General features: G+C 38.7%; 1 protein-coding gene across 2 annotated transcripts in view; it reads left to right on the top strand.

The window, feature by feature from the left end:
• Nucleotides 1–10898: 10898 nt before the first annotated feature.
• TFB1M (transcription factor B1, mitochondrial) overlaps nt 10899–17081 on the top strand; it is a 57019-nt gene continuing 50836 nt past the window's right edge. For both annotated transcript variants that reach the window (XR_009702975.1, XM_061207516.1), the window contains exons 1-2: nt 10899–11080; nt 13831–13982. Coding sequence is in view for 1 of the 2 variants with exons in the window: in XM_061207516.1 (XP_061063499.1) it covers nt 10948–11080; nt 13831–13982 (285 nt within the window). In the remaining variant the exon portion in view is untranslated. The remainder of the gene's footprint in view (nt 11081–13830; nt 13983–17081) is intronic.

Raw genomic sequence — 17081 nt, forward strand, 5'->3', positions numbered from 1 at the left:
CATCTGTAAAATAGAGCTAATGACACTGACCTTCCTCCTAGAGCTATTGTGTGGGATAATTAATTAATAATTGCAGACTCTTTTGAGAGTATAAAGTGCGACATAAATGCTAAGCATTATTTCCATACAGTCTCTGCTGGCTCTTGGAAAGTGCATTCTGGTCCCGTGCCTTTGATCTGCTGTTATCACCTGAAATAGAGCAAACAAAGCCTTTGTATCATTAAGCAAATGCATAATGAATGCTATTCATTGTTAAAGGTTACTTAGCGCTCTAACTTTTTTTTTTCTTTTGAATAGGGACATCCTCCTGTGAGAGGATTATGTAAGCTAATAGCTAATGTATCAAAGGAAAGGGGAGAAAAGAAGCAGCCATGGCAACCAGAGCCACGAGGCCCACGCTTCGGCCTTCAGAGGAAACCTGTGTCCACCTCAGAGGGAGGATAAGAAAGAAAACCAGAGGGGAAGATAAGCAGAGGAGTCAGTGGTGGCAAATGGCAGGCCAGGGCCTGTGTCACCTCCTCCCACCGTCTCTCAGCTTATCGCATTGAATACAAGATGCCATGTGCAATATTTGGGAGGGTGAAGGATTCATGCAAGAGTCAAGTTGCTCCATCGTTGCCCTTTTCCACAAGCCCCTCCATCTTCACTGGTGCTTTACTGGGGAGATTGTTTTGCTTTTGAATATAACCTTTTCTAGAGATAGAGGTGGGCAGCTCTGTGATCAGAAAGCCTTTATCCACCCCTGCGTTCCTAGTGATGCTCACTTATCTCCACAGAAACGGACCTCGACTCGAAGCCCTGCAGATACCAGTGCAGTTCATTTACTCCAGAAGCAATCCTCCCAAGGTTTTAAAGGTAAGCTAGGTGGCCTGATAGAGACACACTCTCCTATAAAATGGGGAAAAGCTCAAAACTTGTAGATTGGTTCCTTTTATTGGATATTAAAATATTGGAACAGAATTAACAATTCCCTTATGTGTTTCCTTTAGATTTAGACCGAAGAAATATCGCGTTCATTGATTTGGTTTAGATTTTGTAGGTTTAGACTTTTATGCTCCAACGCAGTTTTAAGGTATTCGGTTATTTTACAAGTTAAATGTTTAAATGTTAGGGTTAACTTTTAAACCATGTTTTTCAAAAACTATATAAATTTACAGTGTACTTCTCTCCCTCTATTCCTTTAAATAATACCCAAAACACAACTCTCACGTCCCCCTCTATGTTTTACTGCCCTGACTATAGAGATTTTATGTCTCTTATTTGGCATTGCTGTTTATTGTCATTCCTCCGTAATTCTGGGAGGTTTTGCCGACCTGATTTTATTTCAGTATCCTTTGGAAAATCTATCTTCACTATGCTTAGTTAACTCAAACTTCAGCACTATTGGAAAAAGCTAGAAAATCTTTCTTAATGTGGAACAAGATCACCACCAAGTGGCCAGGCTGGGCATCCCTCCGTGCATCCTTCCAGATTCCGCCCCCCCACACACATTTTTATTTCATTGGATTATATAGAGCAGAAGTGTCCCTAAAGATAGCTAACCCAGCCCCTTCATTCTTCAGATGAGAAAATTGAAGGTCAGAAAGGTGAATTTCTTTGATCAAGCCCACAATGCCTCATGACATGCTACACTCTTCATTTTTTCAACAACAGTGCCTCACACCTGGGATTGAACTTCGGGGTCAACCAATCGAACCCTCTATCATACAGATGGGGAAACTGAGGCACAGAGTAGGGAAATGGCTTCTCAAGGATCACAGAGCTGATCAAATTTGGACAAGAACCCAGCTTTATTAACACTTAGCCTGGCATTCATTCTCCTACTAGACCAGCCCCATGTAAAAATGTTCTCTTTCGACGCCTTGATTTATCATACCTCTAGTCTTAATAGGTGACAACAGTATCTGAGAATGAAGTGGTCAAGTTTTCCCTTCTTCAAAATAAGTCCACACCAGAGGAGCCCTTTGAAAGGCAAACTTCATTCTCATGAACGAACTGTTCCTTGTGGACAGGTATAAAAATATTTCACCACTTTTGTTTATATGATATTTAGGAGGTGACGAATTTCAGTGAAGGGAATTAGAAATTCCAAGTGTATTCTTTTGGCTTAAGGAAAATACTTATCTCTAGCTCAAAACGTCTTGATTCTACGGTTTGATTGCAGGCATTAGAGAACTTTCTTTGGCAAGTTGGGAGGAGTCCTCACTGTCTTTGAACTCCCTTCCCTCTAACTTCAAAGTCATTGTAATAAAATAAGAAAGGTCCACAACACTGAAGATTCCTTATCACTCTGAAAAACTCTGAGTTCCTAAGTTCTCAGGGGGAATAGGGTTTGCACAGGGCAGCAGGTGCTGTGCGTTCCTGCCCCACCCCGTGTCCCTGTGTCCTCCTAAGTTTACCTGCAGCTGTGATTCCAGGCGGACTGACAGCTTCCCCCCGCCACTGCTGTCCTCCATTTTGAAGGCTTGGGGGAGCTTCCCCAGCTTCTAGTGGGAAAACTATGAGCTGGGCTTCACAAAGTTTTTCAACGTGTCCTCAGCGAGATTGAGGCTTAGTTGTCCTAGAGCCCTAGCATTAAACTACCCTTTAACCACATTTAATTAACTTTTCTCCCTTTCCCATCACAGGTTTCCCATTTCCTCCTCTGTGCTTCCTGGAATTACCTCCCATATAAACTACCTGCATCCACATCCTTGCCTCAGGATCTGATTTTGAGGTGCTACAAGCTACAATATTCATACTGTAAAGAAGCCCTGGTTCTGCCTTGGTGGTGGGACTGGTTCTCTAATAACAGTGTCTCCCAGAGTCCTTCAGCCTGGCCCTTGTTCCTGCTCATGGGCAGATGAACCGTGAAGCTCGGGAAGTTGAAGCGACAGGCCTCGACTTGAGCAAACCTCTTGCAAGGCCCTGGCAGGGTCCCTGGAAATATACTCACATGGTTGTGCGTTTTTGTAAAATTTGCAAAAGTAGGCATATTAACCACAGTTAAGACCATTGTCTCTGTCCAGGTGATATTCTGGTGGCCAAGACCACTTTGGGAGTCTGGCAAAAGTGGAAAGTGAGTTAGGAATACATATTTTAATTGAACTTTGGAAAGATGTTTTAGAACATTTCAGTAAAGCAAATGCAAAATTATAGACTCCTGATTTGTGTGAATATGGAGTAGGCTTTCTGTTATCTTTAAATGTGTGTATTTAAAGAACTGAAAGAAAATTTAGATTAAAAAATAGTGGGTAAGAAACAAAAGCAATAGAGTGATAAATAGAGCAATAAAGTCAATAGAAATTATTCTTATATGAAGAAGTGAATTGCAACCCAAAAATTCATCATATCAAATGCAGTAATTTATTAAGAGGAATAAATAAATTGAGTAGAAGTAATGAATAGGCTTATGGATTGTTTGATAACCCAATTAATAAAGAGAAGTGAATCATATGAATACATTGGAAAAAATTAAATATCTTGATTATTTGACACCAAATACTGACATCAGTGACTCTAATACAAACTCATAATACGTCATTACAATGAGGATGCCTATGACAAATTGGTTAACGAGTGTCATCAATTCAAAGTATTTAAAATTAGACACGGCACAAAAAAACTTGAAATGCCCTAAAAATATACAGATCATATATGCAAAAAGCTTAAAAGAGATTTTCCAAATTTGACAACAATCCTAACTATTTATATGACATTGCCAATAATGAGTTTGAAGCTGCAAGAAATGTTTCTAAACTATCAAAAATAAAAACCAAGTTTTAATCAATCAGAGTGGATCTCAAAACCTCCTCATATGAAAAAACCACTGAAGAGTTTGCTTCCAAAAATGTCAGGGAAAAATTATGAAAGCAGTTTGAAAGGAGTTAATTCGTAAAAGCATTACATTACTTTTCAGATGCTGTGATGTTTGTGCTATTTGTCACGCTTGTAATTTCTTTCATTATTCCAAATAAATAATGACTCTCATATCTAATTTTGTATTCATAATTTTGTATTCTTTTTCTTAAAGAAAGCCTCCCAAGTTGTATTAGCTTCCATATCTTCCCAAGGCTCCCTCTAACAGTGAACATGATATAGGAGACCTTAATCCTGCAACAGAAAAGAAGCAAAATGCTCTGTCTTCCACTTAATATACCAAGAATGGATATGTATCATGAGACTTCCCAAAATCAATTCATTTAAGAGAGTGAGAAAACAGTATATGATCTTTCTGTTATGACATGAATCATTATATTTTACAATAAATTAAGTTGGGACTATATACATTTATTCAAGAAAAGAATTACCCACCTACTATATTTGATAGTGACCTACCCTGCTGGCATTTCCAAAACTTAGAAAGAAAGAAAAATGTCACATGAGTTAGTCATCACAGGGGAATGAAGGAAAACTGACAGAGACCTTGGAAGAGTAGACCCTGATACACTTCTTAGGCTTAGGGGCCAATAAGAAAATAAGACAGTGTGTTACAAACTGCAGGTCAGAATCCATTATCGAGCAGTAGAAACTAATATATTGTAACAATCATTTTTTTAGAAAAAAAAATGATTAAAAAGAATAGACTAGTTTAGGAAATAGATTGGATCACACATAGTTAGGTTAAGTGTTCTATGAAATGTCTGCATGTGACAGTATGAGTGTACAGGGTTACAATGTAAAAGGCATTTTTTACTGTGGATCACAGTCTAAAAAGTTTGAAAAGTATATAAAAGGGATATGGAGTGGCTGCAGATTTCAACATAAGAGAATAAGAATGACAGAAACGGTTACCAGAGTTCAGGTTGATTATTTGTGGCCGATTATTTGTAAATTCACTGGAATTTGGGAGGCATTTTTAATAGAAATAATAGTTTAAGTCATGATTGGATTCCTGAGTGAAACCACAAAAGCTTATTAACTCAAAATATAATATATAAATTATAGTATGATATGGTACAATGTGATAAAATATGATATGGTTAATATAATGACACTATGTAATATAATGAACACAATACAATATAAATTAATGATTACAGTTATTACAGCCCTAAGCCAGCACTCTCATTTCCCTCCCCACTGTCTCTCCCATGTGCAAGTCTCATGAGCAAACTGTTTTTTATATAGTCTACAATTACAGGATTTCAGTCACAATACTAAGTGTATACATTTCAAAACACGATTTAACATTTTGTAATGATAATTTAATACTTTGTATTGCACTGCCACTTGATTTGGTTTAATATAACTGTTACCTAAACCTTTCTGCCTAATTAGAACCACTCACCCTTCCTTGCCCTCACAAAAGAACAGAAGTATTGAATAGGCTAAAAGGAATAAGGTTTTTAAACTGGGTACAAGTAAGACCAAATGACACATTTGTTTTAAAGTGTAACATTTGTAATTCCAGCCTTAAGATAATCCTCTGATGTTAAAATTGTCAATGTCTCTAAATAATGAAGTAAAAGAATAAAAAGTCAATATGCAACAGCCAAGCTCAATAAAAATCTGCAGAAGGGAAAGTCATCTTTCATGACAGCCACAGAATAATAAATAGGCAGGTAATCCTCTGAGCTTACTTTGTCATATGTTACAACAACAATATGGGAACTACATTCTAACGCTTATTTGACTTCAGTACCATAAGAGTATCAACAATTCATATGTTGATTATATGTAACTTGATATAGATCTTCTAGATACGTGTGTTCAGACGCGAAGAGAAAAGGGAAAGAGTATTAACATTTATGAAGTATCTTCAATGTGTTGGGACTATATTTGGTCCATTATATGCATTATCTTATGAGGTAGAATGATACATAATATTTTATAATATGTTAATATTGCAAAACTTTTTGTAATGCTATAAGTTATCTGTTACTATACTCATAAAGATACTGTATTAGTGTTCTGTTGCTACTGTAACAACTTACCATAAATTTGTTGGCTCAGAACATAAATTTGTCTTCCAGTTCTGTAGTTCAGAAGGGTGAAATGGGTCTCACTGGACTAAAATCAAGATGTCACCAGGGCTGTGTTCCTTTCTGGAGGCCCTAGGGAAGGACCCTGTTCCTTGCCTTTCCATCATCTAGAGTGTTCCCACACGGGTAAGTGTTCCCTTACCCGCTCGGCTCTTGGCCTTCTTCCTCCATCTTCAAAGTCAACAATATTTGACCACATCCTTCTCACGCTGCTTTGTCTCTGGTTTTCTTTCAATTCCCTCTTCCACTATTAAAGGCCCTTGGGGTTACATTGGGCTCACTCAGATAATCCACGATTGGACAGTTTAGGAGAGGGGAAGTATAGTATGACAGAGGAATATGGTAAATTCAACAGCAGTCTGAAGGCACTGGGCTCCAGGTGGGCCGCAAGGGAAAGGATAGGGTGCCAACAGACCTGCTCTGGCCCTCCTCCTCTGACCAAGCCTCTCCATCCTTCTTCCTTCGGTTTTCACCAATCCCTTCTCAACTGGAGGAATAGGCAGCCAGCTGCTGTGAGTAAATTACAACTCACTAACTTGTACCGACAAGAATGAGGATCCCAGGCCAGGTGTGTGCCCACCGGCACTGCCATCCTCCTACGGCCTCGGCCTACACTCTTTGGTCTTTGGGGCTTGAGCTAGAGATGCGCAAGGAGAGGGAACCTAGAACAGGGAAAGAAGGAATAGATGTGGCCTGACTGAGTGTCTAGTCTACCCCATAGTCCCTTTGCTGGGGAGGGACAGGGAGCTGTCACCAAGAGGCCCAGGGAGACCCATTTACTTGCTGTACACAGAGGCTCCTCATTCACAGAGCAGTTTGTTCCCACGTAAATTTTTTAATGCATGGAAAAGCCTTAAATGCAAATGTATTCATATTCACAGTTTTATTTATTCTTAACCTTTTTTCTCCCAATTAAATGTTGAGGCTTAAACTAATAAACAATTGATATAATACAAGCTAATTATTTTTGCAATGCCTTTAGCATATGTTGACTTTTTCTTCATTCACAAAAAGATTTGCTTTATTCTGTAGGAAAAATCCCTACCCCCAGCTCTGAGTCATCCTGAGCGGTAAGGGTTGCCTGCTCTCACCACCTCATTAGGATACTTGACAACAGTTCACAGATCTTTGGGGATAATCAGCAGGCTTTCAAATACTGCCTGGAACAGTGATAAACACTATATTTTAAAAAAATAGTGTAACTCTTACATGGTTCCCTCAGGCAATTAGCCTGTGTTGCTTGCCATCATTGCCCTGCTTCCATCCACAAAGAATAAGCATTTGGTCTGTCTGCTCAGAATTATCATGTATTTCCTTCTTCCCCCTAGGTAGGTCACTAGATTCCTTTGTGAACAGTGGGCATCAAACAGTCATTAAAAAAAAAACAACTAAATAGTGCAACATGTATCTCAACATTTCTCTAGAGCATGGAGTCATATTACATGGAATTATAAAATACTATCAGAAAAGGGCACTCTACATACCATAATAGTCATTTTATAAAGTTCAATTTGGCAATTCCTGGCCACATTTAATTTTCTCTGAAAATTCCCACATGAAAGATACTGCTTTTTGTGGCTTTCAAGTCTCTTTCAGGGAACTGTAAAATGACAACCTTTTAGAATTAGCACTTTTTCTGTAAATAGACACTAAATTACTTATACCAAACAAAGTCACCTATGCATTTTCATTAAAACAATACTAAAATGATAAGTATTTTTCCTATATAGCCATTCTGGGATTTATGAGGATTAGAATTCTGTACTATAGTTTAGTAGAAATCACTTGTAGTTCTTCATCTGCACTGATAGGTGGGGCTAGGAATTTCTGTATTAATTATAATATTTTAGCATATTAAAATTTATATCTAGATGAAGCAGATACTTCAAAGCTTCAAAACTCATGAAACTGCATACGTCTCTTTTAAGGTATAAAACTGTTTGCATTAATATGTGAAATACACTACTAAAACACCCCCTGCTGATTTCATAGGCTTTGCAGGGAGTTATGCAAAATTTTCTGAAAACTAAAAGACTGAGGATGAGATATTTATGATGATAAAAATTAGATTTCAAGAGCTATTAGAAACTTGGAAGATTCTCTTAAGGTGGAATTTTTAAATTCAGTTCAGCAACTATTTAATACACACCAGAGGTAAAAGAGCCTAGCAGAGTCAGAAGATTGGAGTTTGAGCTGTGCCCTTGCTAGCAGCATAGCAGGGCACACTGAATATCTTTATAAACCTCCACCACGGAATTGAACTGAGAATTAACTGAAGTAACTGTTTTGGGAATAAAAGGTCATCACCTCTCAAATATTGATTATTAAGACGGCATGGCATAAGACAATAATTCTCATATTTAGATGTGGAAACAAATTCTTAGGAATCCACCAATTCTCCATGTAAATGTGTTTTTGCCCTTTAAATTTTTGTTTTGTTTTTATGTTAATGTTAATCTTTTAAAAAGTTCATGTGAGCACATTCTGGATCATCTGAATACCCTCCTTGTAACTGCCATGCAACATGTGTACTCATGATAGCATTAATGCCAAGTAATTTGACTTCATTTGTTTCGAAGCTAATGAAAACAGACACAAGCTGACTTAACATGTAGCTTTCATGTTCCTTCAAGAGAAAGGCAAGCGACAATGGCAAAACTTCTGAACGAAGATTTGGTGGTAGTTTGGATCCAGAAAATTGATGAGAAAATTCAATCATTACGTGGTACACTATAGCATTTGGCAAGCTGAACTTAAAAAAAAAGAATCCGCCAGTCTGCATCAAGAGCAGTGATTCAACATCATGCATCATTTGTACTGCTTTTGTAGCTTTAAATATGTATTTACTGTAATTGTGTTTTAGTTAGTCATATGAAAACTATAAACTTAAGTTTATATTCATATTCAGATTCTATATATTTAAAATAAGATTATAAAAATTAAAATTAACATACATTAATTAAATAATTAACTTTCAAATAATTTAATACTTGAGGGGTGTGGCCAAGATCAGAACTCAGAAAAGAAAGAACTCAGGTTGTCTTCTAAGTCAAATGACCTCATCTCCCTCTATTTCTTCACAGAAATAAGGATAATAATCTCATCCACATAGGACTGTTGTGAGGAATAAATGAAACAATGAATGTAACTGTGAATGAATACCTTCCCAGCCCTTACTGTGGAAAGTAAGGGCTCTGAATCAAGAGTCTAGACTTTCAGCCTACATTTCTATGCCACCTTGGGCAAATCACCTTAACTTTATGGGAGTCACTTCCCAGTTTTCTAAAGCTAGGAGGTAGATCAGAACAGATTATCTTACAGTTCCTTTTAATATAGCTATAACAGCAGGTGGTTGGGTTTTCCATTGGTATTTCAATGGACTCCTCATTTCCAAATCATACCCACAGTTACTTGGCTTTCCATTAGATTTATTTTAAACTTACTATTCTGAGAAATATAAAATTTTATGATTCACTTGTGACCAATGAGCAATTCACAAAAAAACAGGGTTAGAAAAGCTAAATTCTCCCATCTGTCAGAGAGATTTTTAATATCTTTCTTTGCTTTGTTGTTTTCCATCCTAGGCAAGTCATATGACCTCTCCACTGCACTGCTTAAAAAGCAGGCTCTGGACACAGAATTGTGAATTTAAATCCTGACTCTACCACTTTTTATCTGGGCAGCCTAGGGCAAATTGCTGAACCTCTCTAAGCCTTTATCTTTTGTAACAATTAAGGAGATGATGGTCCTAAAGCACTCGGCTGTGAAGCCTGATACTTTGGAAAAGCTCAGTGAATGTTAGCTATTATCAGTATTATCATGTTTAATTTTCCTTCCCTTTCATCCTTCGTTTTCCAGTTGCTACAAAGAGAGGCTTGCAGGATGAAGGGGCAATAAGGAAACTCTGGGGAGCTATGCAAGAGGCGACAAACAATACTCAATTCGTAGGCAGATTAGCACAAAGAGCAACCACCACACGCGTCAGGAAACTTAGATTGGATCTGGGTTCTACAGTTTTCTAGCTTTGTGAGTTTCATTAAGGTATCTCACCTCTCTAAAGTTTTTGTTTCCTCCGCTCTAAACGGAGGCTAGTAATATTTACCCTATTTATTTCACAACACTGTTAGTGAAAGGTTCAAAAACAAGTATTTTATATATACACGAAAACACTTCCTAAAGCCTAAAGTACTAAACAAAGTGGTTTTTCTAATTGATGACATTTTGAAGGGACAGGAGTTGGGTTCTACTCTGGCTCTCTCACGAACCAGCTGTGCTGATGTGGTTTAACTCCTCTGGGCCGCATTCACCTGCCAGATAATTATAGCTGTAACTGCCATCTTTGACTGCGGCTTTACCATACAGCATGCGCTGCTCTACGTTCTGGATCTACACACCAGGAGACCTCTCTCAGCGCCACAATTTTAAAGCAGCCATTAGGTTCACTTAACAGATTAAAAAAAAAAAAAAGTAACAATAAGGCCAAGAGAAGTTAGAAACCTGCTATGCAGTGCTGAGGTTCTAAAAACACCTAACCATAAGAGAGTTATTAGCAATCAACTGTTTTGCCTCTAATCACCTGCGACCCCTCACAGATGGGCTGTAGGTACGCCCATCCACCAGGAGAACTTCATCCACCAATCCCTGGATCCGCCCCTCCCCGTTCCTGCCCAGGCCCCGCCTCGCCCCGCCCCGCCCCCCCGGGCCGCTCCGGCCACCGCCCAACCACTAGAGGCCCGGCGCCGTAGACGCCTCCCCCGCCCTCACGTGCGGAAACCAGCGTGTACCCAGACCGCACCGCGCTTAACCGGACGGGGAGCATGCGCCATGTGTGCGCCCGGACTTCCTGTTCGCGTCCCATCGCTTCCGGCGGGGTACGTCTGACCAATAAGGTAGGCTCGGAGGCGGGCTATAGTTCTGCCCGGCTCTTCGCCCCCCTTCACTTAAGGAACCGCGGGGAAGGACCTGCGCGGCCGGGCCGGGGTTCATGGCCGCTTCCAGGACGCTCGGCACTTTTCGTCTCCCGCCGTTACCCACGATTCGAGAAATCATTAAGTTGTTTAGACTGCAAGCCGTGAAGCAGCTATCCCAGAATTTTCTCTTGGACTTGAGGCTGACAGGTGGATGGCTTATCAGTGCTCCCCGGATGTCTTCCCCCCGCGTCCCTGGGGCGCGGGTCAGGGGCGGTCGCGCGGACCCTGCGGGCGGGTGACGGGGGTCAGGCACAGGCGTGCAGTGGACTTAAGTCAGACCCTTCTGCCGCTTTGAACTGAAAGAACTCCGGAGTCCCGCCGCCCGGGGAACCTGTGGAATGCGTTGTTTGCTCAGGGGTGTTTGCCGTGGGCTTTTGAAGGCAGGTTGTGCGGACGCCGAGCAAACACTAGGCGTAGAAGGGTTCGCGTTTCCTGAAAGGCGGTTTTGGAATTCGAGTCTCGGTGTGTGAACAATACGAAATACACTGCACGTGGTGACTAGATTGGCTTTTTATGCAGTTAAATTAGAGCAGGGATTTTATCAGTAACAACGTCGGGAGAGTGTCAGTTTCATGGGATTCGTTATTTAAACGTTTACCTGTTGCGTCTAAAATCCTCGAGGGTGCAAATACTCATTTCGTAAATAGATATTAAACCAGCCCCTATGTGCTAGAGCTGAAGATGGGATATGGGAGTGAGCAAGGCGAAGTCTGTCCCCAAGGAGCTTACATTCTAGTCAGTTTACATTCCCACTCCTGAAGTCACGTTTTATGAAGTAACATTTAAAGTACAATAAAGTTCACCTGTTTGAAGCGCACAGTGTGATACATTTTGACAAACGTGTATATTCGTGTAAGCTCTACCACCGTTTCTGAGTGCTGGTCGTTCTAAAAGATGAGACTTCCAAGAATACGATGTATATTAAATATGGCCACTAGTTCACGGTTGGAATACTTAACGTTTCTGAGGTTTTGATATTTCACTCTGGGCCCTCTCCAGAAACTGAAAGGATCAATAAATCACACCCCGAAAGTTCATTTTCTGTTAAATGAAGTACAGTCCACAAAGCATGGATAGGATGTTTTATTTTTTGGACATAGAATAGCAGTGTGGACAGATCGGTAGCAGTATAACTGGGTAAAAATAGCTTAACTTGGTTTCAGTTTTCTCATCTTTTAATTCGAGGAGAGCTCTACTATAAGAGCTTTAAAAGGTTACCCACCTCTCAAATTCTTTGCTCCTGGTAGTAACCAGAACCAACCTTTTCTACTAGTCATTAACCACATTCTAGGTATAGAGCACTGTTTTCAGGACTGAAAATACAGGTCTTTATATTTCCAAAAAAAATCCTTCATATACATTTTTTCATGTGAGTCTTTATTCACCTTTAGGAATAAATTCTGGAATCTAGGTACTATTATTCCCTCTTCTATAGGAACCAAAGTGAAGGGAAATTAAGGTACTTGTGTGAGGTGAGAAGCTCAGGTGTGAGCAGGGCAAGATGGAAACCCAAGCGTAGTGAATTGACAGTGCCTCTTTGATAGTCATTTGTATTTGAATATTTCTGAAAAGTTTAAGGTGGAACGACTGTCCTACCTACTGTGATAACTCTCCATTAAAAAAAAAAAAGAGAGAATATTAAATTCACTCCACGATACCTGTGCTTAATGCAGAATCTCTGTTCCCTCCGAGAGGCATTGGTCTTTAGTGGAGGAAGGATTGGCTTTAGGATTTACACCTGAGCTGGGGTCCCTTCTCTTCCATTTGTTTTCTAGGTGACCTCACCCAAATAAAATAATAAACAAGGAAACCGGGAAGTGTAGAGAAGTTAAACTGGGATAGTAGTTCTTAGTTAATGTGCTGTAAGGATTTGCTGTGAGAAAGCATGTAAAGCACCTGTAACAAATAGATGGTCAGTGGGTGCAAGTTTTCTCCTGGCACCCATTAAAGAGAAGACAATTTTTGGATGGTTGAGAGACTGTTTTTTTTACTCTAAGCCTACAAGGGTGGGTTATCAATAATGGAAGCAAAAATGAGACTGTATGGTATCAGTGAACAATGCAGTGAAGTGCTGGTATGTTTTCAGTGGCTAAATTTCCACTATCCCAAGAAGCCCAATTGCTTGGATTTTAGTATCTCAGTCAATAAAACCAGTCTGTTGTTTGTTTTTCCAGAAGTGATGGTTGATTGTAGTGAATCCTCAGTAATCTGCTTTTCCATGATTTCTTAAGGTCTGCTAACTTAGAGAGATCGATTAATTAAAAAATTAATTTTCTCGTATCAACTTGCACGTTTGCAAAGCTTAAAAAACCTCCACTGCTAAATGTCACTTTTTCCTGAAAATAACCAAGAATCCAAGTTTCTGCAAGTCTTATGAGCTAGGAACTTGCTGCCATTGCCATATTGACCACCAACTAGATACCTGCTGGTAAAAATAGAGACTGCCAGCACTTTTTGCTTCTGGATTTTTAACTAGCAGCCCTGGAAATTCTGAGTGTGAAACTCGTCTTGCTTATTCAAATATTCAGTGTTCAACAACTGTAGAGAAGTGGAGCGTGCTTTTCCAGGCAGTTCTTCTTAGGAATTGATTGGTTTGGCAGAGGAACAAGTAGAAAAGACCATGTCGGCTAAATTTACGTTAAGGAAATTTGTTATGGTAATCTTGTTTTTATTAAGGATTTGGTACAATTCACCAGTTACATGGTAGAATATTGAATGACCACTAAATGTTGGTTTAGGTTGAGCGTTAAATAATCGGATAAATATTCTATATATTATATATAAAAGATTAGTTGATTGAGTAATTGCTGATAAGAATTTGTGTAGATTATTTTTCTTTTTAAATTCCATATGTTGACATTTGCCAAGGTAATCGACTGAAACTTTCTTTTCTCTAGATAAAATTGTAAGGAAAGCTGGCAATCTGACAAATGCTTATGTTTATGAAGTGGGCCCTGGGCCTGGTGGAATCACAAGATCCATTCTCAATGCCGGTGTTGCTGAGCTTCTGGTGGTTGAAAAGGATAGTCGATTTATTCCTGGATTACAGGTGAGATACTTGGTGTCTTTTTTAGGAGGCAAAAACTCAATCTAAATCTTCAAACAACGATTCTTAAACCCCAGGGTATCCAAGGATTCTATAGTTTGCTCCTCCAACTGCAGCTCTCCAGGCTTCGTTCCAGAGATTCTGATTCCATAGTCTGGAGTGGTATAGGAATCTGCATTTCTAGCCAGCATGCCCACATGAACTGTTGGCCACAGCTTGAATAAACCTGCTTTATGCATTGATACCAAATAAACTAATTGCCTTGTGTGACCTTTTTTTTATCTACTAATAGCTGTGCATGTCATGGCCCATTCTTTCAAAAATAAGTAAAACTAAGTAATGCCAATACTGACTTCTGAGAACCTCATTTAAATTCAGAAAATCATTTCTACAAGCAAAAGATGAAGACATATGCCTCATTGAGAGAGACTAATTGTTAAGCTTAGGCATTTGTATAAGGATTTTTTGAGTGAAGAAATTAAGTTGTACCATTGTACATGTAGAGTTAAGATGAGGTTTAAATGAAATGATACATGCATCTAAAACAGTAGGTGATGTCATATGGGAAATATTTGAAGGAATTGGGTGTGTTTCAACAGGAGAAGAGAAGCCTTGAGGGAGGGGATTGACAGCTGCCTATCAAAGGTTGTGGTGGGGAGGATCAGCTTGTTTTGGTCTTCTCTAGACGAGAACTAAAACAAATAGGTAAGAATTGAGGGAGGCACATGTGGATTTAAAATGAGGAGGGACTTATATTTTTAAAACAGTGGCAAACAGTGGAACAGATTATATCAGGGATCTTGTAAAGGGAATTCTTCATGGGGGGCACTTAATGCCCTTAAAAGGGCCTTTGTTTGATTCCTCTGCAATTCTGAAACTTTAAAAGAGCCCTTAGCCTTTAGTTCATATGAGTAGCAATTTATTAGGCGAGTCCAGCAGAACAATAAAATTATCTACATTGTTACTTTCATACAAGAGGACAAATTGGTTTAAAATTAGGACATTCTGATGCTTTTGTATGTATTAATGGATAAATGTTTAATTTCTGCTAGAACAGTTAGAAAAAATTTGTTTGAATATCTAGGGCTTTGTGTTCATGCCTCTGAATTTTTTTTAGAAACCTAGTGATTTTTTTCTCATTATTTTGCTATTTCTAGTTTTTATGCTTTAAACAATTATGTATTTAGTTTCATCTAATTTTGCCAGCCTTTATTGATAGAATTGGTTTCAGATTTATAACTTTATTTGAGGAAAGAGCGGTGTATCAGTGGGAGGTGGAAGTGATAATATTGTTATTTTTGGTGAGAGCGTAAGATGATAAAAATAAACTGAATAACACTGCGTAATTCCCTGCAGGTTTATTTATCTAACCCTTTTGTGGGCAGAGAGAAGAAGACTCATCTGACTTTTTTCCCCTTAAAGGGACATCTTAACCCTAAATCTCACCCTCTCTTACGTGTAATTGTTTCTCATTAGGCAGGGAGGTGAATCACATTTCTCATCGCCAGCTTAATTTATATATTCTCCTCTCTGATCTCAACTAAAGATCTTTGAAGACAGACTAAAAGACAACTGTACTTTTCTCTTCTCACCTGCCCCCCCTCCCCGCCGACTCAAGTTCCCGCACTCCTAACCTCTGCCTTGTTTTATTTGTCTCATGAGATTTATTATCATCTGACACACTATATGTTCTTATTTGTTGTCAGTCTCACCCCGTGGAATGTAAGCGCCATGAGGGTAGAGATTTTTGTTTGGTTTGTTCCCTGATATGTAAGAGTGCCTGGCACATAGCAGGTGTTCAGTAATGTCTCACATGGGAGATAAAAAGGTTGTCTCTCTGTCTTTGTAGGGATCTATCTAATTAGCTGATTAAATGTGTTATTTAATGGTGAAAGTGAATAATTGTGTAGCATTGATTATCAAGAGTTTTGTACTTTTTTTCCTAACAATGAAGGTTGATTTCAAGGAAAATTACTGTGCAAGAAATGTGTATTTGACTTCTTTTTTGTTTCTGTAGAAGAGGCAAAATTAATTTTTAATGTCTTATATGCAGGAAAGGAATTTACGTTAAAAAGAAATGTTGGGTACTAAAATATCAAATAGACTTCTTTTTCCTGTAAAGAATGTTTCAATATGTAAAACCACTTTCTTTTAGAGGTACTAAATTAATCATAAAACTCAGTGAAGGCAGAAGGAGAGTGATCTATTTTAAGGATTCCATTTTAGTGATATCTAAGCTAATAGAATTACTTTTTAAAGAAATTGTAATAATTTATAAAATGTCTGCTAGCTGAAAGTATGTCATTTGTAGCTTAATTCAATTCTTAAAATATTATCACGAGGCAGCCTAAGGGAAAGAACATAGTGATAACATAGGTTTCACTATCAGCATGTTGTAATGTAAGAAAACATGTCTAATACGTGGAAGCATTATAGTATGAGTTTGTAGTGAAGAACAGACTGTTAGCATCAAATGGCCTGTGTTTGACTTCAGGCTCTACTGTTTACTATTTATATGACTTTGGGCAGGTAACTATCTCTCTGTGCCTTGGTTTGCTCATAGGATTGTTATGGATTAAATGAATGCCTTATCTTAGTGGACACTCAATACAATTTTTGATATAAGTAATCAATTAAATTATCATCCCCATGCCTTGGGCACTTTTGTAATTAAGGATTGTTCATGAGACTGCTAATCTGGAAAGAGGTGTAGGAGAACAGTAATGTTATTCCTTTGGAGCACTAGAAAATCCCCAGGGCTGTGGAAACATTGGGACTTTGTCCAACTCATCAAACTAGTACTGGACATGTGGAGTTTCTTTCTCTTATTGTGGTTGCATTTTCTTGTGATTGTGCATAAAACTTAGTTTTTATCATGTACAGTTTATCAATTTTTTTAATTTGATGCTTTTTACACATTAGTTTTAAAATAATTGGCCAAAACTAAGAATCTCTCCTACATTTTCTTCTGGATGTTTTATCTGGATGTGGAATCTAAAAAAACAACAACAACAAAACAAAAGTGAACTCGTAGATGCAGAGAACAGATTGGTGACTGCCAGAGGCTGGGGGTTGGGCTTGGGTGAACTGGGTGAAGTTAGT

This window comes from Eubalaena glacialis, chromosome 12, assembly GCF_028564815.1.
Source record: "Eubalaena glacialis isolate mEubGla1 chromosome 12, mEubGla1.1.hap2.+ XY, whole genome shotgun sequence".
NCBI classification, from domain to species: Eukaryota; Metazoa; Chordata; class Mammalia; order Artiodactyla; family Balaenidae; genus Eubalaena; species Eubalaena glacialis.